This window comes from Hylobates moloch, unplaced genomic scaffold (assembly GCF_009828535.3).
Source record: "Hylobates moloch isolate HMO894 unplaced genomic scaffold, HMol_V3 SCAFFOLD_2, whole genome shotgun sequence".
NCBI classification, from domain to species: Eukaryota; Metazoa; Chordata; class Mammalia; order Primates; family Hylobatidae; genus Hylobates; species Hylobates moloch.
In genome coordinates this window covers 146,884,671-146,908,455 of record NW_026652277.1, presented here as the reverse complement: position 1 = coordinate 146,908,455, position 23,785 = coordinate 146,884,671, and the positions used below count along the sequence as shown (strand labels likewise).

Here is a 23,785-nt window from a genome sequence, read left to right as displayed (position 1 = left end):
GGGGGGGGGGGGGGGCGGGGACAGCATTAGGAGATATACCTAATGCTAAATGACGAGCTAATGGGTGCAGGAAATCAACATGGCACATGGATACATATGTAACAAACCTGCACATTGTGCACATGTACCCTAAAACCTAAAGTATAATAAAAATAAATAAATAAATAAATAAATAAAAACAGTAAAACACATGCTCATAAATAAATTACCTGAGAGGACTCTGATACAGTTGGATATGTCCCCACTAATTCTCATGTTAAAATATAATCCCCAGTGTTGGAGGTGGAGCCTGGTGGGAGGTGTTTGGATCATGGGGGCTGATCCCTCAGGGCTTGGTGCTGTCCTCGTGACAGTGAGTGCCTACTGGCAAGATCTGGTTGTTTAAGTGCATGGCATCCCTGCTTTTCTCCCCATCCTGCCACGTGGAAGCCTGTCCTTGCTTGGCCTTCCATCATGATTGGAAGCTTCCTGAGGCCTTCAGCAGAAACAGATGCCACTATGCTTCCTGTACACCCTCCAGAACTGTGAGCCAATTAAACCCGTTTTCTTATAAATTAATCAGTCTCAGGTATTTCTTTATAGCAATGCAAGAATTGTCTGATACAGGCTCTATGAGTTTTTTTTTTGTTTGTAATTCTTCATAATGCTGAAGTGTTTCTCGATTCAGAAATCTAGACTGTTAATGGTGATTTTAATGTAATCAAAAAAATTCAATCAACTTTAGTCAACTGAATAATTATCTAATGATCAGTAAAAATGATAGTACTAAACATATAACTATGTTTTTATAGCAACTTGGAATGTATTTTATCCTGATTTATATCTTGAACATGAGGTTCCACTTCAATTTCAAGAGTTTAATTAGAGTTTGGCTATATCACAGCATTTTGTGGATAAAATGGAACTCTAGTAAGTTTCCCTAGGGCTTACTCCTGGGTCCAAGTGATAGAGTGGATGCTTGGATTTGAAGCTGAAAATGCAAAAGTCAGTCATAGGCTTTATAGCATTGTTCATACTCATCAGAACACTTTGAAATTCTGAGGAGTTTTTGTTTTGTTTCTAAAAATGTAGGTCTCTTGAATTTTAAACTTAATAATGCTATTGACAATAGACATCTGAACTTCCTTGAAGAATCATCAATACGCTTGTTTTCCTCTAGGTCAGCATATTCTAGACCAGGTTCAAATGTTTTATCATACATGTGAAGATGGTTAGAATCTATTATTTCATCTGTGCTAACTCAGCGGAAAAAAAGGTTTACATCTCTATAGGGTACTGCTATAGGGTCAAACAGGACCACACTTGGTCATCATGTTCCAATATTTCACAACCCAATGGAATCAAACCCAATTTCACAACCCAATGGAATCAAACCCAGATCACATTAAAATTTGTTAAGCTGTTAAAGTACACAACCAAATAAAGCAAAAATACAAACCAAGAAACAATTGTTTTTAGATATTGAATTATAGGAAGCACAGGACTGTGATTTCTGAGAGAAGGAAAAAAACATCAAGCAGTGTACAGAGGCAATTTCTAGGCTGCAATACAGAGAGGGTAAACCCAAAGCCCGCATTATAGCTGAGTTGAGAGACAAAGAGTGGAGTTTGAGGAAGCTGAGGCTGCTGAAACTTATGACGGCAAATAGAATACGTGTTCAAAAAGAAAGAAGTTAGATAGAAAGGTAATTCCAGAGATGTGCAGAAGCGTTCCCTTGAGTCACTGGCTGAATGCTGATAGATGCATGCATGGGATGAAGGAAAACGGCATTGGAAAACCCTAGGCTGCAAAAATTCTTAGAGCCCAGAGAAAGCTTGGAATAAGCCATATTTTCAACAGCCAGAGTAAAGGACATAGTAACCAACTAGGTAGTATTCTCAGAAGTTTCACAGCTTAGTAGAAGGTCTGTCAGACTGTTTTGCTGCACCTTCCCTAACAAAACTTAAAAGCAAGCTCCAAAAGAATCCAAGTGACCCATGACTATCTAAACTGTTTGCCAGAATAAAGTTCAACATTCTTTAAAGAAATACAATAAAATCCAATACACAACAATGAAAAGTATATAATGTCTGGCATCCAAATAAAAATTATCAGGCATGTAAAGAATCAAGAAAATAGGACTCATAAACAGGAGAAAAGTCAGTCAATAGGAATAGTCTTGCAATAAAAAAGATGGAATTAGCAGACGACCATTTTAAAAATGCTAATGTTTATAAACATTGTATTTTCAAGAATAAATGAAAAAATGTGAATATAGTAGAGAAATAAAAGATACAATGTCCAAAAGGAAATTTAAAAGATAAAAAAATATGGTGTTTCAAATAAAAAATAGAATCAATTGGATTAAAAACAGGTTAGGCTGCATTAAAATATCAGTGACTTTGGACACTTAACAATAGAAACTATCAGAAATAAAAAATACAGATACAAAAATAATTAAAAAAAATAAGAACCTGAGTGAGATGGGGGAAAATATCAATTGGCCCAACATACAAAAAATGATTTCCAGAAAGCGACAATAAGAATGAAGAACGAAAAAATATTTAAAGATATAATGGCTGACAACTTTCATTTCCAAATTTGATGAAAACTATAATCCTACAGGGCCAACAGATCTAACTAATCCCATGAAAAAATAATTATTAAACACACAAAAAGAAAACAAAAAGCATAATTAAATTGCTGAAAACCAGTATTTAGGATTATATCCTCTGCAAAAACATCTTCGGGAAAAAAAAAAAAAAAACTTTTCTGGAACCAAAAAAAAAAAAAGAAAAGGAAAAAATTATTGTCAGCAGACCTGAAATAACAGGAATAAAATGATAAAGATTAGGGAAGTAGTTAATGGAAGAAGAAAAATGATATGAAATGAAAATTTTAATGTACACAAAGGAATTGAAAGCATTAGAGTGGATATATACATGGAAAATAGTTATAGGAGAAATTTTTCTTGTTTAAAAAGATAATTGACTATTGAAATCAAAATCATAAGCTTATATTGTCAGATGTATAATATATAGAAGTAAAAATATATGACAACATAGTACAAAGGATAGGAAAGGGGATTGGAGGTTTACTGTTGTAAGGTTCTTATGCTAAATGTAAAGTGGTATAATATTATTTTAACGTACATTTTGGAACGTTAAAGACATATATTCCTAGAAAAAACCAAAGAAATAAAATGAGTAGGTATCTTCAATAATCCAAAAGTCAAGAGAAGATGTTATACAAATTAATGCAAAAGAAGGCAGGACAATAAGAAAAAAAAAAAAGAAGGCAAGAGCAGATGAGGCAAGCAAAAGCAAATAGCAAAGTGCAGGCTTAATCCAATCATACCAGTATTTACATTAAATGGAAATGATTTAACTCCTCAAATTAAAAGGCCAAATTATTAAGATTGTTTGAAAAATAAAGATCTAAATATATGTTATTTACACACACACACATTCTCTCTCTCTCTCCCTCACACACACACACACACACACACACACACACACACACACACACATTAAGCTGGGCGTGGTGGTATACACCTGTAATCCCAGAACTTTGCAGAAGGATCACTTGAGCACAGGAATTTGAAACAAGCATGGGCAATATAGTGAGACCTCATTTCTACAAAAAATTTAAAAATTAGCCAAGCACATGGTGGCATGCGCCTGTAGTCCCAGCTACTCTGGAGGCTGACGTGAGAGGATTTCTTGAGCCCAGAAGGTGGAGGGTGCAGTGAGCTGAGATCACACCACTGCACTCCAGCCTGGGCAATGTAGTGAGACTGTCTCAGGAAAAAAAAAAAAAGTACACGTTAAAATACTAAAAAGGGAGACGAAATAGATGATGGTGTGAAAAATATATACCACACAAACACCATTAAAAAGAAAGTTGCAATAGCTATATAAATATCAGAAAAAGTGCACTTCTGAACAAGGAATGTTACCGGGAATAAAGAGGGACATTTCACAATGCCAAAAGGCATCAACTTTTCAAAAACACATAGCAATCCTAAATGTTCATGCACCTAATATCACGCTCAAAAATACATGTGAATAAAATCTGAGAGAAGTGAAAGAAGAAACGGACAAAGTTATAGTCCAACACTCTCAGTAACTGAGAGAACATGTAGATCTAAAAACCATAAAGGATAATTGACCTATATAGAGGTTTTCATCCAACAACTCCAGAATACACATTATTTTCAAGTGCACATGTTATAATAAACAAACTGAACACTATTCTGGGCCATAAAACAAATCTTAATAATTTTCAAAAGGTCTGAAATAATGCAAATTATGTTCTCAGACCAATTTAGAATTAAACTAGATACTAGTAACAGTAAAGATACCTTGAAAATTCCCCAAATATTTAGAAACTAAGCATTATCCCCAAAATAAATTAAAGATTATATGAAACCGAGTGAAAATTGAAACACAACATATCAAAATACATGGAGTGCAAACAAAGTAGTTTCTGGGAAAAAAATGTATAAAATGCCTATATTAGTAGAGAAAAAAGATTGCAAATCAGTGATCTAAGGTTTCACCTTAAGAAACTTGGAACACAAGAGAAAATTAAAGTAAGCAAAAAGAAGGAATGTTCTTTTCATACAAGTTATTACATTTTTTTCTTTTTTTTTCCTTACTTTAAAATGTTTTATTGGAATATTAGGCAAAAGTTGTTCCTATTACTACCATATTATTATTTTAATGTCTATAGGATCTATAGTGATGTCCCCTTTTTATTTATGATTTTGATTGCTTGTTTCTTCTTTCTTTTTTCTTGATCAACCTTTCTAGAATATTATCAACTTTATTGATCTTTTCAAATAACGAGCTTTTGGGTTCCTCTAAAGTATTTCTGTTTTCTACTTCATTGATTGTGAAAACCCTTTTAGAAATTATGAGGAGGGAATACTTCTGAATCCATTTCATGAAGCTTGCAGTACCTCATCCTGACAACAACGCTACAAGAAAAATAAGTTCATACCAATGTTTCTTATAAACATGGATCCAAAATCATTAAGAAAATGCTAGCAAACAGGATTCAACATAATTTTAAAAGGATAATCCCCATGGCCAAGCAGGATTAATCTGAGGATTGTAAGACTGGATTGATATGTTGAAAATCAATCAGTATAATTTGTCATATTAACAGCTTAAGAAGAAATATCATATGGTCATCTCAATAGATGCAGAAAAGTCATTTAACAAAATTGAACACATATTCTTGATAAAAGCTCTTAGCAAACTAAAAATATGAGGGGGCATCCTCAAACTAATAAAAAGCACCTGTAGGTAAAATAGAGCCAACATCATTTTCAATTGTAAAAGACAATGCTTTCCACTTAACATAAGGAATAAGGCAAGGATATTTGCTTCCACCACTTCTAGTCAATAGTTGACTGCAATAGGACAAGAAAATGCCACAGAAGTTACACAGATTAGAAAGGAAGTAAATCTCTCTTTGCAGATGACATGATTATCTACAAGAAAATCCCACTAAATGGACCAAAAAGTAACTAGAACTAGTAAGTTTAGCAAGATTACAGTATAGAAGGATAATGTATAAAAATAATTGTATTTTTCTATTCTAGTAACAAACAATTTAAAACTGAAATGGAACACAGTAGCATTTGCTTTTGATCAAAAATATGAAACACTGATACATTTAACAATATATATGCAAGGCTTGCATATCAAAAACTACAAAACATTTCTGAGAAAAAATTATAACAACCTAAAAAAATGCAGAGTTATGCCATGTTCATACATTGGGATATCTAACACTTTTAAGATGTCAATTCTTCCCAAATTGATCTATCAATTCAATATAATTTCAGCCAAATCCTAGCAGGATTTTTGGTAAAGAATTGACATGCTAAATTTAAAAGTTATGTGGAAATGTAAAGGAGCTAAAGTACTTAAAAGGTATTGGAAACGATGAATGAGGTTGAAGAGTTGACAATACCTGATTTTACGACTCGCTGGAAAGCTACCATAATTAACATATTAACTAGTATTAACATAAGAATAGATCGGTGAAGCAGAAAAGAGTCCAGAAATGCATAGTTGATAGATTTTGAGAAAGGAGTCTAAGTAATTCAATGGGAAAAAGGATAGTCTTTTCAACAAATAATGTTTGAAAAATCGGATATCCATAAAAAGTGAGCTTTGACCATTACCTGATATATAGAAAAATTAATATTCAAAATGGAATACAAACCTACATTTAAGAGCTAAAACTATAAAACTTCTTGAAGAAAACATGGGAGAGAAATCTTTGGACCTTGTCTTTCTTGGGTAGAACATAAAAAAGTATGGACTATAAAAGAAAAAGATAATAAGCTAGTGTTTATAAAAATTTAATGACGAAACTAGGTAAAAAGCAATCTATATGAAAAGCAAGCTTTAACTTACGTTAAAGAACGTGTATCCAGAATATATAAATAATTCTTGCAATGCATTACTAAGGAAACAAACAACTCAAAATAGAAATGGGCATAAGCTTTGTAAACACTTCATAAAAGATGTATAAATGACAAATAAATAAATGAAAGGATTCCCAATATTATTAGGCATTAAATAAATGCAAACAAGAGAAATACACATGCATCAGAATTCTTAAAATTAAAAAAGGGTTAAAATTCCAAGAGTTGGCCGGGGGCGGTGGCTCACGCCTGTAATCCCAGCACTTTGGGAGGCTGAGGCGGGCAGATCACGAGGTCAGGAGATCTAGACCATCCTAGCTAACACGGTGAAACCCCGTCTCTACTAAAAATAGAAAAAATTAGCCGGGAGCGGTGGCGGGTGTCTGTAGTCCCAGCTACTCAGGAGGCTGAGGCAGGAGAATGGCGTGAACCTGGGAGGCGGAGCTTGCAGTGAGCCGAGATCCTGCCACTGCACTCCAGCCTGGGTGACAGAGCAAGACTCCGTCTCAAAAAAAAAAAAAAAAAAAAAAAAAAAAAAAAATTCCAAGAGTTGGGTTGGCAAAGATGTGGAGTGTTCTTATGAAAAAAAGAGAAAACATTTGTCTATAAATATGCTTTTGACTTGTATGCTAATGTTCATAGCAAAATTGTAACCCCAAACTGGAAATGACCCAAACACCCATCAAATGGTAAACAGTCACTGTACATTATACAAATGGAATATTATTAAGCAATTTTTAGAACAAACTGCTGATATATGCAACAATATGGATGAATCACAAAAACATAACACCAAGTGAAGGACGCCAAACAAAGAAACAAACAACCCCCCCTCAAAAAAACAGACTATGATTCTATTTTTAAGAAGTTGTAGAAATTGCAAAATTACAATGCTAGAAGGCAAAACAGTAGGTGCATGGTGGGTGATGGGGAGTTAACTACAATGGGGCACAAGGGATGATTACACCACTGTAATCATTGGTTAAAATTCATGACTTTAAATGGGTGAATTTTATTTTATTAATACCTCACAAAAAGCTGATAAAAATCCAAAGTGATTATCTTTCCTTCCTGAACTTGCTCCTCCTCCTATAATTCCTATATCCGTAAATGGTACTTATTATCATCTACTCCATTGCAAAGCAAAATCTGGGAGTCATCCTTAAGCCTTCTGTTTCTTATTCCCCAAATCAACGAATTCGCCAGGCTGTGCCTGAGTTCTAAAATGTAACTCGCTCTCTGTATATGTTCACTGATGCTCATTGACTGGGTCCAAGCTTCTGGCATCTCTTATTAATATTTCTTCAACAGGCTTATAAATTGTTACCATCCCTGCTGATGCTAGATAGATCTCTCTGAACATGACTCTGGCCATGTCACTTTCTGTGGTCTACCAATGGGAAAAAATGATTATTTTCCAAGCTAAATCTTGTTAAAATGACTCTTCGGAATGATCTCAACTACTTCCTGAAACCTAAAACCTAGTCATAATTCAGGGGCAATTTCTATAGATTTTTGGAAAATTAATTAGTTCCTCATATCCTCATACTTGGTAGATGTATGTCCCTTGTGCCTAGGTATCAGGTTATAGCTCTTTTCTGGTATTATTATAGAATTTTTGTTCTTTTTGCCCCTCTTGTAGATTTCAAGGGTTCAGCTGCATAAATATGTACTTGCTTCATCATCTTTCCTACAAGTAAACTGTAAGATACTGATTAATATCTGCAATCACATTATAGTAATACTTCTACATTATTTTGTGATATAATATTGAATTTTGAAATGCCAAATTATAGAGCTTTACAAAACAAAAATCTCTCCAAAAAATTATCAGAGCAAAAAAGTGGTTCACTTACCTTACAACCAGTGGTAATGCTGTGGCCCCAGGTATTGGGTGCACATTTAGAACATTTCTCTCCAATGGTATTGGGAGGGCAAATGCATCGCCCAGTCTTTGGGTCACAATTATTCCCCAGATGAGAACATTCACAAGCTTCACCAGTGTAATAGGGAAAACAAAGAAGGGGAAAAATAGTAAAAATTTGATACAAAGTGTTGAGTTTTATATTGTGTTGGTTTGTCTTATTTTCTTTTCAGTTCTATACTTAAGGATATTTGGAAATAAAAACTTACCTCACTCATCTTTTATATTATAGTACAATGTATTTCAGAAAGGAGCTGTTCAATAACTATAACATGTATTTCATTTATTAATTTCAAAAGTTAAAGTATTTTTAGCTTTCCTATGAAGTTTAAAAAAGGAAAGAACTGGTGTTATCAGATTCCATGTTAACTGTAATATCTTATATTCAGGTGCTACAAAGTTTACTATTTTGTTTGTATATTTATTTTAAGTTCATTTCTAATTTGTTTATGCTGTATGGATTAGTTTTTCCTTGTTGATGAGCCCAATCTGCAGTAAAAACCAATAAGCTTAATAAGCTTCTTAAGTTCGGTACATCATATATATAGTTAGAAATGCACACAACAGAATATTCCAATTTTGCAAATACTTGAAAATGGTTGAATTATGGACACTGTTTATATATAAAGATACTTTTGATTTTTATTTACCATCTGACTTTTTTCTATAGATTTTTCATTTTGGTTGCTATCATGCAATATTCAAAGGGTACAAAGTTATCTACCTTTTGTACTTTTTCAAAGATTGCAAAAATAATGTTTGAGAATATCTTCAAAGCCATCCAAGACAAGGAATGCATGCCACATAGTGGTAGTTGACCCAGCTACTAAGAATATTTCTAGTGCAGCGTTTCATGTCAAAGAAATGTAAGTGAGGTAAGAAACCCAAATACTTGAATTCAAATGGAAGACTAATGTTATGAGTAAACTTTTAATTGGTTATATGATGACTAAATCATTTTCACTGAATATATTTAGAATATTTGACTAAATTCACTTTTTATGATATTACAATAATCATTGCTCAGAGCATTACATACCAGCTGTGAAAGGTGTTTAGAAAAATACTTTACACCAAATAAACACTAAATAAATGTTAGTCATTGCTGTTTTGGTTATTACTGTTGTTGCTAATTTTAAGCCAAATGATATATTTTAGATGTGTCCTTCATTAAGAAGAAAAATAGTAACCGTTATGTTTAAATTTATATGCTAAAAAATGTCATGGGACAGTCCAAATCATTACTTGCAAACAGAAATTATCTTAAGTAGTTCTTCAGTGGAATCATAACAGTAAATAGAAAGAAGACGAGAGTAATTAGCTAGTTTTCCTGTGCCAAAGCGCAATGTATACCAAAATTAATAAAACTAATAAAGATAATAATAATAATGATAAATGCTTCCATAGCACTTACATGCTAGGCATTACTCTAAATATTTTATAGCCACTAACTCAACTAATTGTAACAAAAACCATGTGTGGTAGATACTATTATTATCTTAATTTAATAGATGAATTTCGCAGGTGGAAAGTGAAATAAAATCACTCAGTCAAGGTCCCAGAACTAGTTACTGAGGGAGCCATTAGACAAATCCAGGCTATCTTGTGCAAGTTATGTCCTCAGTCATATTACTATTCTTCCTGTTTTGTGCTTTTTTTTTCCTATGGTGTTTCTTTGGGCCAGAATGCTAGTAGGTCTGCATTTCTTAAATGCTGTCATCTGTCTATAATTTAAAATAATATTCTTGGTCTCATTTATAATTTGTTACTATATGTATTTAAATGTATAATACTACCTCATTAATTCATATTAAGTAAAAATGTCAGTGAGCTTTGGATTTAAAGAACAGAGTATATTTTAAAATACAGCTTTATAATTTTTAAGTTATACAGATATTGGCTTAGAGATATACAGATTCTTAGAGGATCTACAATTATAAACTTATCATTTAGAATAACTTATCAATTAGAATAACTTATCATGGCTTAATTTATGGTAAAATCCACATCTCTAAAGTGCTGGCGAATGTCTGAAAGATACTGGTTCTTTAAATAGTTTTAAATATTATTCCTACTGCTTCCTACTTAAATTTGCCACAACAGTGAATAATAATGTTTTAAAATCTTACCATGGTGCTGAGAGCATGTGAGCATTATCCAGGTTGAATCCATGACATTAGTAAGCAAAGGTAATATTCAAACTAGTGATTGTTGGAATAAGGGTCAATTCGAAATTAGCGGCATATAAATCAAGGCTAATGTTCAATCTTTATTTTCATCTGCAGAATGCTAAGTGATATTTTCTTAGCTCATGATTTGGGTGAAGGCTGTGGCTGGATGTATAAGAATACTGCTTGAGGGAATCATGGTTAGAAACCTCTGCCTGCATTTTTTGATGATCTAAATATCGAGAGCCAACCTATTTCTCTCTTAGAACATCATAGTTTTCAAGGCAGCCAAAAGTAGACAAAAAGATGTTTTTGGCGTACCAGAAAAAAAAAACACCTTGACTTTTCTTGATCTGGATACCAATTTTGCAATAGGAGAAAGGGAAAGTTGAAATGCATGGCATGGGGTTTGAGCTTAAACTAAGATAAGATTGGTACCAGAAAAATCGAACATTTAACTTTCAAGCTGTAGCAGTGTTTGAGTGACTGGCTGAATCAAAGTCACAGACAGGGAGGGACACAACCAAATGAGCATCTGCTGATTTTTATTGAGTACTTGCACACAGTTATTAAGGCAGTGTTTCAAACTGACATGCATTTCATTTTTTAAGTAATGTAAAAATAAGCAGACATTACTCATTATGTTAAATATGTTGTATCAATCTGTGCTTCCTTTAAAAGAACAAACCATTACAGAAGTCAGACCCTAAAACTATCAGAGTGAATATGTAGGACTTAAGTCATATTTACAGACCTGTGCAGCCTCCTTCTTGGAATTTGAAATAGCCGTGGGCACAGCGGTCACATTTCTTCCCTGTGACTCCAGGTTGGCACCAACATTGTCCACTCTCTTCACAGTCGAATGACTTAGACCCAAAAGAATTGCAGTTGCAGGGAACACAGCCCCTTGCTGATTGTAGGCCAAAGGTCCCAGCCTGGCAATGGAAGAAGAGAGAAAAATTAAATTTAAATCAGTTAACTCGAAGTGAAGCAAGATGCACAATACCAAAGATCGGGTGGGAAAAGAGGAACTTAGGAGTTATCAGGATTCCTCACTGATGTTATGACAACTGGGTTTTCATTCAATCAAATGGACCTTTTCTATGATATCCAAAGAGAAAAGTTCAATTATTCTGAAATTTTATCAAAATTAACTGCAGAATTAGGCGCTTCCTTTACTGTCTATTGTATTTTCACCAGCCTGTCCCAGTACTTCTCAAGATTCCAATAGCAATATGGAAAGGACCTATAGGTGGTATTTCTAGTCTTAATTTAAAATTTTACTTGCTTAATTTTTAGTAATCTGAATTGATTACTTTCAGATCTATGCACTCCTACTTGGTAAAAATACTTTCAACATTATTGACCAGCAGCCTAAAGTTAAAATAATCCTTTTCGCCCTAATATTTGATAGAATTTTGTCACGTATCCATAAATACTTTTAATCATTGCTATAGTGTTCACATTATAAATATAATTTTCAGGTTATGCTTACACTGATCAAATAATTGGTTCAACAAACCTTTGATTTCTTGGGTTTCATTCTAACAATTGAAATTGATTAGTGAGAACACGTATTAAAGCATCAGATCAGGTAAGTAAAGGAAACTTTCATTCTCTGATGAGTTATTCATATGCATATCTCTTATCTATGTATAACAAATAATCTTTTATGGTCAAGTTTGCATTACCAGCTTCGGCTGACTTTCTTGAAATGCATGTTATCAGGCTTAAAATGACAATGTTAGAAAATGCTGATGGATTAAAAAATCACTCCTAGCAGAAAAATGAAAAGCATCTATCCTGCTTAAAGTACTTCAGGGTTGTTTTTTAAAAATATAAAGCATGTCACATTATTATGATATTTTAATCTGGAAAATTAGTCTCGGTAATTACTTCTTTGTAAAAATAATTCTTATTTTGGAAAATTAGACTTAATAATTGCTTCTTGTTAAAAAAAAAAAAATCTCGCCACTTAACGTGAGCCACCCAAAGAGAAATTAATGAGCCTCATTACATATTTTAGATATTTTTGTTAGTAGTTTTAAAAATAAGTTTTAAAAATGAAATCACAATGAAAATTAGATTTTTAAAATGACTGTAGCTAAGAATAGTTTTATTTTTAAAATGTAAAATGGGTTGACTGAGTTTGACAATCATTCTCATCTTTACATTTACTGTGCGTTTTATTTTTATTTCTAGTTCTAATTCGGATTGTCATATATGATTAAAGAAAAAAGCATGTAACAGTTCCAACAGATGACATGACTTTGAAATTAAATTCACCTATATAAAAAAAAAAACTAACCGTATAATATTATTATTGGTAAAAAGAAATTCACATAAAATTTTAGATACCTGGCTTAGAGAAATAATCAGAAATTAGAATAATTATTAAAGCAAAAGCATGCCCATTACAATAGTATTTATCATGGTGAACAACTATGCAGGCACTTAACTGTACAATGTTATAAAAATTGTTGAATAAATTAAATGATGACATCCACATTATGAAATAATATGCAAGAATTAAAATCCTGTTTTGAAGCAGTTTTAATGATATAAATATGCTTAGGATATAGCATGAAATAGAAATTAAACAAAAATACGAAATTATATAAATACTATGTAAATTTCAATTACATACCCATACCACCAGACACACAAACAGAAACAGAAATACATAGACAAAAAGACTAAACATAATATATTAAAACAGTATTGAAAAATATCTGAGTCATAGAAATAATACTTTGTATTCATCTTTATTTCAGAAATTGTCTTCACTCATATATCTATACTGATAAATGTATAAACACATATATATACATACTCGTATATATATACATATACTCATATATATCTACATCTATATCTATATCCACACACTCATATTGATTTACTCATTAAAGGGGTGTGTGTACACCCCTTTAAATCAATCAAATATCAAATGAAATTCCAAATTATAGCTATAATTTTAAAAATTCCAAAGTCGATTATGTAAGGAAATATACAAGAAGAAATGGCTCTACCTCACTTTTCATATTTAAATAATATAGCTTTAAAGGCTAAGTTGTAGCAAAATAAATACTACCAAATTTCAGGAATAAAATGTTTGCAAATTTGTTCAAAAATTTATTTCAAAGGCTAAAGAAAACTCCACTAGTAAACAAACTTAAGGAGCAGACATTCGTGGTCAGTAATTGAGATTAATGAGTTAAAATAAATACGGGAGAGAGTGTCTATCCAGACTCAGTGGGAAATTGGATGGGTTCCCATAAATGTGTCTCTCTCGGGGTAATAAGAACTAGCATTCATATATTGTGCTTCGTTTTTGCAAAGCACAATTCTAAACCCTTTACAAATCTAAACTCTTTACAAGTATGTACTCATTTACTCCTCAGGACAACCCTGGCAGAGAGTTGTCATTCTCACCACTTTTTTATTGAGTGGTGAAACTGAGGCACAGAAAGGTTAAGTAAGTTGCCTAAGGTCATGAGCTAACCAATTGTGGAGTCAAGATTCCAGATCAGCTAGGTTGGCTCCCGAGTCTGAGCTCTTAGCTCTCACAGATACTGCTGCAGAGGAAAAAACAGTCTCAGGACAAAACCCTGCTTCATACAATAGTACTGTAAGATATGTAGGGCTTGAATGAACGTTGATTTTCTGCTAAATTTATATTTTGGAGACATTTTAATCAGTTATTATCTTCTTCTTTTATTGTAAATGTATGCATTTGTTTTTGAAAAAAATTATTTTAAAGATTTCATCATTTAACAACACTGGTAATAATAACAGTAATCAGGCCTAACATTTAGTAAAAACTCTCTATGCTCCTGCCTGATGCACTGTTCTCACTGATACGCTGAGACAGCCTTGGAGGTGCCTCATCCGATCTACCTGCAAGACAACCTACAGTGCAGAATTTTACTGACTGGAAGCCTCCAGTTTCTTGTCTTTTGGATCCACCAGAGGTGCTCTGTAATGGACTGAATGTTTATGTCCCCCCAAATTCATATGTAGAAATCTTAACCCTCAAGGTGGTGGTATGGACAGGAGGTGGGGCCTTTGGGAGGTGATTAGGTCATGAGAACGGAGCTCTCATGAATGGGATCACTGCACTTATAAAAGAGGCCCTAGAGAGGTTCCTCCACCATCTGAGGTTCCAGTGGGTAAATGACTGTCTAGAGAAAGAGGGCCCTCACCAGACAGGAAATCTGCCAGCGCCTGGATCTTGTACTTCCCAGCCTCCAGAATTGTGAGAAATGAATTTTCGTTGTTTACATGCCACTTAGTCTATGCTATGCTCTTACAGAACTCTGAATGAACTAAGATGAGCTTCCACAAGATTATCCTTCTCTCAGGCTGATTACAGTAAGATACTAGAGCCTTCCTGACCAATTCAGGATTCCTTTAGTGGGTAAAATTTGCTTGGGTACATCCCATTGGCTTGGCCAAGAATTTAAGATTTGACATAATGCACCAAACAAGGCTTTTCCTACCCAGTCTTTCTTTCTGTGTTTTCCCGGGAGTCAGAACCCCATTGCAGCAGAAGGCTATGCTGTCTCCCACTTCATGCTTCATTGGCCTTTCCCCCAGGAACCTCTTGGCATTTGCTTCTTGGAGTATGTAAGCAGACATAAACCCTCTGAAGTGGATCTTACTACAGATGAAGAAGCTGAATTACAGAAAGATTCAAGGAATTTATAGCTAGGAAGTAATGAGGCCAGGATTTGATCTAAGGTAGTCTGACATCAAAATTTGTTTTTTAAAAAATTTGTGATAATGAGCCAAGAAATAAAACCATGAATTATTTTTCACTTCTTCTTCTTTACTGTTTATTTCCCTCTCTCCTTCTTCTATGCCCTATTCTTAATTCCCTACAGGTCCTGGCTCTATACTGGTAAGTCTTGTCTCCTACTCTTCTGAAGCTCAGCCTGGGACCTCTTCTTCCCTCTCTCCCTCCCTCTATTAGAAACAACTTCCCCTGTTTTTGGTATTTGTCCATTTATAGTGTGTGAAAATGTGTTTCTTGTGTTTGTCATACACATAAGCACAATTGATGTGGAAATTAACAAAATTCTTAATTATGATAAAATACCAGATAAATGGGCTGAGTTTTCTTGGACAACTCACTTTCTCTGCTAGATCTTCCTTCATTTGTTCATTTATAAAAGTTAGCTTTCTCCAAAGGATGCCTGAAGTTCCTTCCATTTCTAAGATTATAGGCTCTCACAAGTAGATTTTTATTTGATTTCTACATATTCATAGTTAATTGAAAGTTTGGTTAATTGAAAGTTTTATGACCCTATGAACTTGAGTATGCTTTTTAAAGTATATGGATGGCTATTTTTAAAAGGGCAAGGGTTCAATTAGGAATTGTCTAATTTTTGCATTTGAATTTGCACACTTAGCAACTGTTATTTGGTAAAATGCCACCAGGGAACTTCAGCCACAGCACACAGAACACAACATGCAGAGGCATGAGCCATGCAGCGCCTCTGGGATTACCGGAGCTGGGGCCCGATAGGCTCCCCGAGGGCACCCGTTGGAGCTGCCGATAGCCCACCTCTGAGGAGAACCCAGCACCTGTTGCGCTCTCCGCAGCTGCTCCTCCTGCTGGTGCACCTGCCTGCCGAGGTTGCACTGTTTCCCTACGAAGCCTGATTTACAGACACATCTTCCTGTAATATCACATTGCGGTGACACAGAGCCAACGGGATCGCAGTCACATAGCACACAGAATCGCTTCTCTGGAGCCCACCACATATTGGGCTTTAAAAACCAACCATAAAATAAAATAAAAACAAAACAGAGCAATGATATTATTCAAGAAATAGAAGCAGATGATATTTTCAAACTTCCTACAGTAAGGCCAGTTTGACATCGGAGAAATGTTTGCTTCTGCTTAACTGTCTTTATCACAAATACGATGTATTTTTGTGAAAGAGCTAGAGCAAATCTGTCCGCCCTCATGGAGGAATCTGAAGTTGCTTGCCATACTGAAAGCAGGGCAATCGGTATGTTCAGGGACTGAGAACAACATGCTCTATTTTAATTGAATATTTTGGTTTTAGCAAAATAATGCATCTTTAAAAATATCTTGATTAACTTCTCTACTGAAACTTCTATTAGGTAGACTGCTCACAGGAAGTAGCTTTTAAATGATGGAACTAGAAGAAGGTGTTTGCTAAAAAGCAAAGGGAGTAACATTTTGGTTTATTTTGTTTTTTTTTGAGACGGAATCTCACTCAGTCGCCCAGGCTGGAGGGCAGTGGCGTGATCTCGGCTCACGGCAACCTCTGCCACCTGGGTTCAAGCAATTCTCCTGTCTCAGCCTCCTGAGTAGCTGGGATTACAGGCACCTGCCACCACGCCTGGCTAATTTTTGTAGTTTTTAGCAGAGACGGGGTTTCACCATCTTGGCCAGGCTGTTCTTGAACTCTTGAGCTTGTGATCCACCTGCCTTCGCCTCCCAAAGTGCTGGGATTACAGGCGTGAGCCACCGTGCCCAGCCCCAAGAGTAACATTTTATTCTACCAAAAATGTAAAGGCAAAGGAAAGAGTATCTCCACAGATTGATTAAATTTGCCTGCTATTTGTTTCAGAAATGTCTGAATTAAAGCAAATATAATACACATTCACTGCCAAAAAAAGTTTAAGATCAAATGGTAATGTACAATGAATTTTGTTCTAGTTTGAAAAAAACTTTTCACTGATCACAGTCATTTCAATTGTAGAATTACATAATCCCAAACCTTTTAATATACGAAGGTATACAAAACATGTCATGAAAAGCCAGTGAAAATCTGCTAGGAGAAAGTAATTTATGGGTCAGCCTCTACTCCTTACCTTGCATTTGTCACATCTCTGACCCTGCACGTTGGCTCTGCACTCACACTGTCCAGTTTGACTGTGGCAAACCTCAGAGAAAGAGCCATTGGCATTACAGTGACAGGCTGCAAAGAGAAGAGAGATCTGTGGTCAGGAAAACTTTCTAATAGTCTCAATAGGCTAGTTAAATAATAATATACCCCACATGGTAACATGGACACCTAAGTTCAGTAACAGAATGTTTTCTGATTTGTTAAGTGCCCCGTTAGGCATTCTATCAATTAATCCCTATAACAACTCTACAAGCTGTAGAGATAATTCACATAAAGGCTTTAGCACCATGTCTGGCCCATCATATGCCATTAAAATATTAAAGTCATCATCATCATTCCAATTTTGAGCATGAAGACACTGAAATTCAAAGAAGCCATAGCTTATGCAAGTCCACATGCCTGTTGTGTCATATAGGTGAGTCCAGAACGTGACAGGAACTTGGAGTTCTTGACTCAAGGTGTAATGCTGTTTTAGTTCTTTACAGATACATCAGGGTAACACTTAAAATACTATTATCCCATTGTAAGTAATGCATACTGACTTTAGAACTAAAATAATTTTAAGGAATTATCAAAATTAATAGCACCCCTGGCATAATTTTAACGTTACTATTAATCTAGAAAAATTTAGTTACTTTTTTTGATTTAATGATTTACTATGTGCCAGTTTTTGTGTTAAGTTTAAAAAATGGTTTGAGGTGAAATAAATATTTATGCCTTTTTTAAGATTCAAAAGTTTAAAAGACAACAAAAACATCATTTCAAGTATCTTAAGACTATAGCATTATAGCATTTAAGAATCACTTTTATTTTACAGTTTATATGATATCTCCAAACATAGAAAGCATATTTAATTTAAGTAATCTTCTGTCTTTTTTCTTTGTTATAAAGCTGTCTGAGGTTATTCTAAAACGTAGAGTAAATCAGTCTAAAGCTTAAGTGGCCTTTTTACAAATAGAATAGGAATTAATTGTTTACTATGTACCCTATATTTTTAATGGTAAATATAATTGCATTTATATCAGAATAAAAATACAAGGAGGAGATGACATGGGAATTTAGGCTACTCATAGATGATTTTGTTAAATTTCTGAATACTTTGATTTGAACACCACCTAAAATTATGTTATAAACAGGTACTCTATCAGCCTATGCTAATATTTTATTCTCCTGGCTCTAGGTTCTCCTTTTAAAAAACAAACAAACAAACAACTGCTTTTCTAAAAACTGCTTAATTTATCTTCCAGCAAAGTTTGTCTTCAGTGTCTGCCAAGGGGATACTAGAGAAAGGGCCGTTGAGAAACTGAAGGAGCCTACGGATAGTCTATAGCTGAAATACAAGGAAAGGCTGAAAATTTTTCCTTTAAATATCCATTTTCATCTGATTTATCGAATTTGTATATATATTTATTATTTTATGAAAGTTTCTTATGCATATCATACATACATTTTAAAAATATCAAATTATTTAGACTTTAGAAGGCACTTTTTCTCAGAGTGTAAACTACAAAATTAAATTTAACATAAATATGATGGTAATTAATTAATGTTATCTTAAAAATAACAAAGCAATATAAAGTTTTGCTAAAGTGTCATTTTAATGGAAAAATATGACACCAACAATATACACAAATTTAAAATGCAAAATATATTTCTTTGTAGTGGTGTACTTTTCTTGAACAAATCTATAGGTAACCAAAATAATGTATTTTCATGAACTTTCTTTCCTTGAGGTTTTACCACCTATGCATAGAAGTGACATTGTATCCATGAAAAATTATAAAAATGAGTAATAAATGTGCTTCTTATAATTTTAATTGTGATTATATGGCAAACAGCATTAAAAATTATAATCACATCTATACTCACGGCAAGTAGTATGAAAACTGGTAATGGTCAAAATGTTTTTAGTCTCACATTCTTTTTTATGTTCTTAAGACTTCATGCCACGGATCCCTAGTTTACCATAATAAAATAAGTGGAATAATATCCCTAACTTTATGGAGGTGGGGGTTATTGGAAGACAGGACAAAATGTCAGTAAATGACTAACTTAGCCTTAAAATTCACTGGTGAACAACTGATATGCACAGCTACTATGAGCACTGCTACCAAAGACAGCTACCATGTGTGAGCATCTCCAGGACTTGGGAACTCACTGGATACCCTCTATGTGCCAAATCCTTTAGTCCCCACAGAAAATTCATGACTCTTTTTGTAGACTAGAAAACTGTGTCTCAAGGAGGTCAAATGTCTTGCTCAGGAGCACACAGCTAGGTAATGTAGATCCCAGATGATCTGTGGGAAAGGAAGAATTTCTTAGGCTCTCTATGATTTTACACATTTGTCAAGAATCCAGTGTTTAAAGGCACTGAGCTGTTGGAAATTTTGCTTTAAAAAAAGATCAATTTACAGGTTATATTAACAGGTGCCAGTTGGTCCAGAGAGTGATTTGGTTTTGATTCAACAAATTATCATTATTAAATAACAAAAAGCTAGAACTCATCTTCTAAACCTGTGATGAGAGAGACACATTTCTTAATGAACTAGGGTACCCTTCTGGGTCTTTGGTGCTTACAGTAGAGTTGATGATAGGCTACATTTACAGTGGTTTCTATAATTCTGCATGTCCTGGGACCCACCTGAATAATTGGAAGAGTCTCTCACATAAATTTGACAGAAATGAATGGATAGGCTGGTCTCATAACCTACTCTGCTTAAACATTATGATAGTAGATGAAGCTGATGATGGCCAAATGCTAACATTGGATTCACATTCCATTTGATCTTCTGCAATAAGATCTGCCTTCATATTATAATCCCACTGACATTAAGGGTTTGGAAATTCTATGTAGTATTAATACAGCTAAAAAGGTAAAGAGGGGAGAAATGTATTATACTAATATGGATGAAGCCCTAGAGTAGCTAATTTTGTGGAAGGAAAACACTGAAAGAGCATTCTAGAAATAGTCCTTAAATGACTATTATGAAACTAAAATGAGGTTAATCATTCAACAATGACTAATGCCCATGTGTGAAAACATTGGCAGAATTTTATACCTATTACAAAATACGACACTGTAAAGTTAACATATGAAAGCATAACTGATTAACACCTTCTGATGGCTACTACTGAAATATCATGGGCAGAAAAAATTATTTAAAGCAAGTGATTAGAATTGAGATAAACAACAAAAAAAAGATACATGGTGTCTATTTAATATGCAAATTTTTCTTTCCTGCTGTGGACATAAGTTCATTAAAAAAATCTTCCTTCCGCATGTAAATAAAAACATGTTTATCATTTGGAAAACAGTGACACTTCAATACCACAGCAATTTTAAAAGGATTTACTCTTAGTACAAGGAAATGTTCTGGAATATGCAGACTCTGTATATTCTGTGCATCTATCAACCATGTATTCCACATAATTTCCTACTCTTCAATCCACACTTAAGAACTCATCGGCTACTCTGAGGTACAATACATCAATTCTGTCAAGGGCATCAATAGTTCAGGACTTACGCTGACAGTTCTTTGCACCAACTGCGTCTCCAAAATATCCATCAGCACAGAGCTCACAGTACCGGCCTGTTGTACCTGGTTTACATATCAGACAGGAGCCAGACAAGCTGTCACAGCTGCCAGGGATGGAGAAGTCAAGGTTGTCATTGCATTGGCATGGCTGACATGATCCTCCAGGTACAGAGGGTTGTCCAAAATAGCCTTCCGCACACCTAAGGCAAGAAATTTCATCAGTGAGCCTTTGGGGGGACCTCAGTTGGGGCAATGTTTACATATTTTTCATTCTCCCCTTCTCCCAGGATGATGGATTTTCCTTTTAAGTGTTCCTTTTCTCAGACGCAAAGTGATTAAAAAAATGTTTTTCTACAACTGCAGTGTAGATACAAGATGATATCCTGCCAGCCCACTAGTAATTAGATTTCAGCCTGAAAAAAATATAATCTTGTCACTGGCACTGAAAATGAGACCAAAGCATAAGAAGAATCTGCTGCTGGCACTCTGGAGGAATCCAGGTCCATGTTGGAAAGCCTTTGTAGTACAACACATCATATGTCTCTACTCCAGTTGGTTATTTTCTCTACAAATATGTAAGGTTCACATTTTTTGTTGTTGTTGCAGCCAGAACTTGTTATGGGGAAACAGACTCGCAAGGAAATTCAGTAATAAGAGTTCAGAATTTATTAACTAGAAACTGTGACTCAGAAGATTCTTATTAATTGGGTGGGAGCTGTGGGTATATCTGAATTAATAATCTATTTGTATGTATTTGCATATGAATTCAGAGGCAAATTTTCATTGAAGGCTTTACTAAAGGGAAGTCTGAGAAAGCATGCCTGCATATTATAGGAATATGCCATAAGGTGATACTGAACTGTGCCTGCCAACTCTATTAGCAAACTCCAGGTCTTTCTTTCTTTCTCTCTCTTCCTTCCTTCCTTCCTTCCTTCTTTCCTTCCTTCCTTCTTTCCTTCTTTCGTCCTTCCCTCCCTCCCTCCTTCCCTCCCTCCCTCCCTCCTTCCTTCCTCTCTCTTTCTCTCTTTCTTTCTTCTTCCTTCCTTCCTTCTTTCCTCTCTCTCTCTTCCTTTCTTTCTTTCTTCTTTCTTTCTTTCTTTCCTCTTTCTCTCTCTCTTTCTCTCTTTCATTCTTACCAAAAACTATTTACATATTATTGGAAAAACAAAAGTTTGTTTATAAGGCGTGGCAAAGAAGATTTTTAAAAACTATAGCAGCAAATTTTCTCTGACCTAAATGTTATGTTTTAAAATGCAACTTACTGCTACAGGTGTGCAGAAACATCCTTATAGGCAGCGCCTATTTATATTCTGCTCTGTCTTCTCTTTCAATGACATTTGCTCACACTTTATACTAAGCCACATTTGCCAAAGGAGAAACAGAACAGGGCATCTGAATCTCATGGTCAGGCTAGCTCTGTTATCTTTGCCATCTTATCAAGATAAAGTCTTTTGCAGCAAGTGTCAAAATTGAAGGGGATCAAAAACAATGTGGGAGAATATAATTTCCTCAGTAGTACACCACTTTTATGCTCATCTACTCACAGATATGCAGTCATTATTTAGAGAAAGGCTCTCTACCATTTGAAATAAAAATGGTTTAAATCCAGTACATTATATTGAGAGTACTTTAACAAATCACAATTCTGGGGCAGAGTCATTAATTTGGTGCAGATACATTGACGATTCTAAGTTTTCTAGAAAATGTACAGGTACTTAGGTACTATAATTCACAGATTTGATCTTTTATCATAATTTTTAAAATGAAATTACTTATATTCACAAAAGATTTTATACACTTATGAGTTGTATAAATACTGCTTAGAAGAATATTGCCAACCACAGATATAATTGTTCATTAATTCTCTATTATAAAATACGCAATAAAATTTGAGTGCATAAAATTCCCCCAAAATCCCTTCAAGAGAGGCATTTGATAAAGAAGAAGATTCTTTTGAATTTTAACCTGATTCTTCTTGCCTTATTTAATATTCAGAGCTTATGATCACATCCACACATATTCACATCTCATTTTGTTTACCACTAAGAGAGTGACTTTGCGCCACTGGAATAAGGATATACAATGATCATTATCACAGCAAATGAAAACCTATTATTTTCAGCTCACTTTCCTCAAGATGACTTATTGCCCTTAGGAGAGATGGCTTTCTATAACGAGCTCTGGGAATTTTTCTTAACTTAGATAGCACTTAATAAGACTGAAATTCTCCATAATAAAAAAAAACTCATTTCAGGAGGAAAATAACTATAATTAAATAGAATAACTAAAGAAGCATCTGTCTTTTATTTATTTTTTCTTGCAGGACATGTAAGGAAAATTTGTGAATATATGTGATAGAAAATTCATATGCCATGTTACTGAAAGTGGGACTATTTTCTGCACTTCAGCACCTTACTGGTGTATGGGTGTGTGTTTCTATACAGAGAACAGTATTAGAGATTTCTGAAGGTGTTCCATTAGGAATTAAAAAGTAATTTGAGGGTCAGAGAATATAATACTGCTAATCATATAACTTTTATTAATAAAAATAGTGCGTTAAGAGTCTGATCAAGTTGGATTCACCTAATTAAAATTAGTTTAAATCACAGTCCTTTGGTTTTTCACTCCACCAAAAATAATTGTAATGTTAAATGTCAAGCCCTCTCATTTTCATATGCAAGGCAGAATGAGTGCATTTTAAAAAATAGTTTATCGAATGAATGCCTTGCTAGAAACGGACATCTTGACATAACAAAGGCATTGTTCCTTTCCACATCTGTTAACTTTCTCAAATCAAATTGCAATATTTTGAAAAAGGACCGCTTAAATGTAAATAAGACTCCAGA

At 34.2% G+C, this 23,785-nt stretch overlaps 1 protein-coding gene across 1 annotated transcript in view; it reads right to left on the bottom strand.

Annotated features, from left to right (window-relative positions):
* The window catches only part of LAMA2 (laminin subunit alpha 2), a 656,337-nt gene that overhangs the window by 238,872 nt on the left and 393,680 nt on the right, over positions 1–23,785 (bottom strand). The window contains exons 19-22 of the mRNA XM_058435730.1: positions 20,928–21,139; positions 17,369–17,475; positions 11,271–11,451; positions 8,281–8,417 (exon numbers count right to left, since the gene is read on the bottom strand). Of these exons, the coding sequence (XP_058291713.1) occupies positions 8,281–8,417; positions 11,271–11,451; positions 17,369–17,475; positions 20,928–21,139 (637 nt within the window). The remainder of the gene's footprint in view (positions 1–8,280; positions 8,418–11,270; positions 11,452–17,368; positions 17,476–20,927; positions 21,140–23,785) is intronic.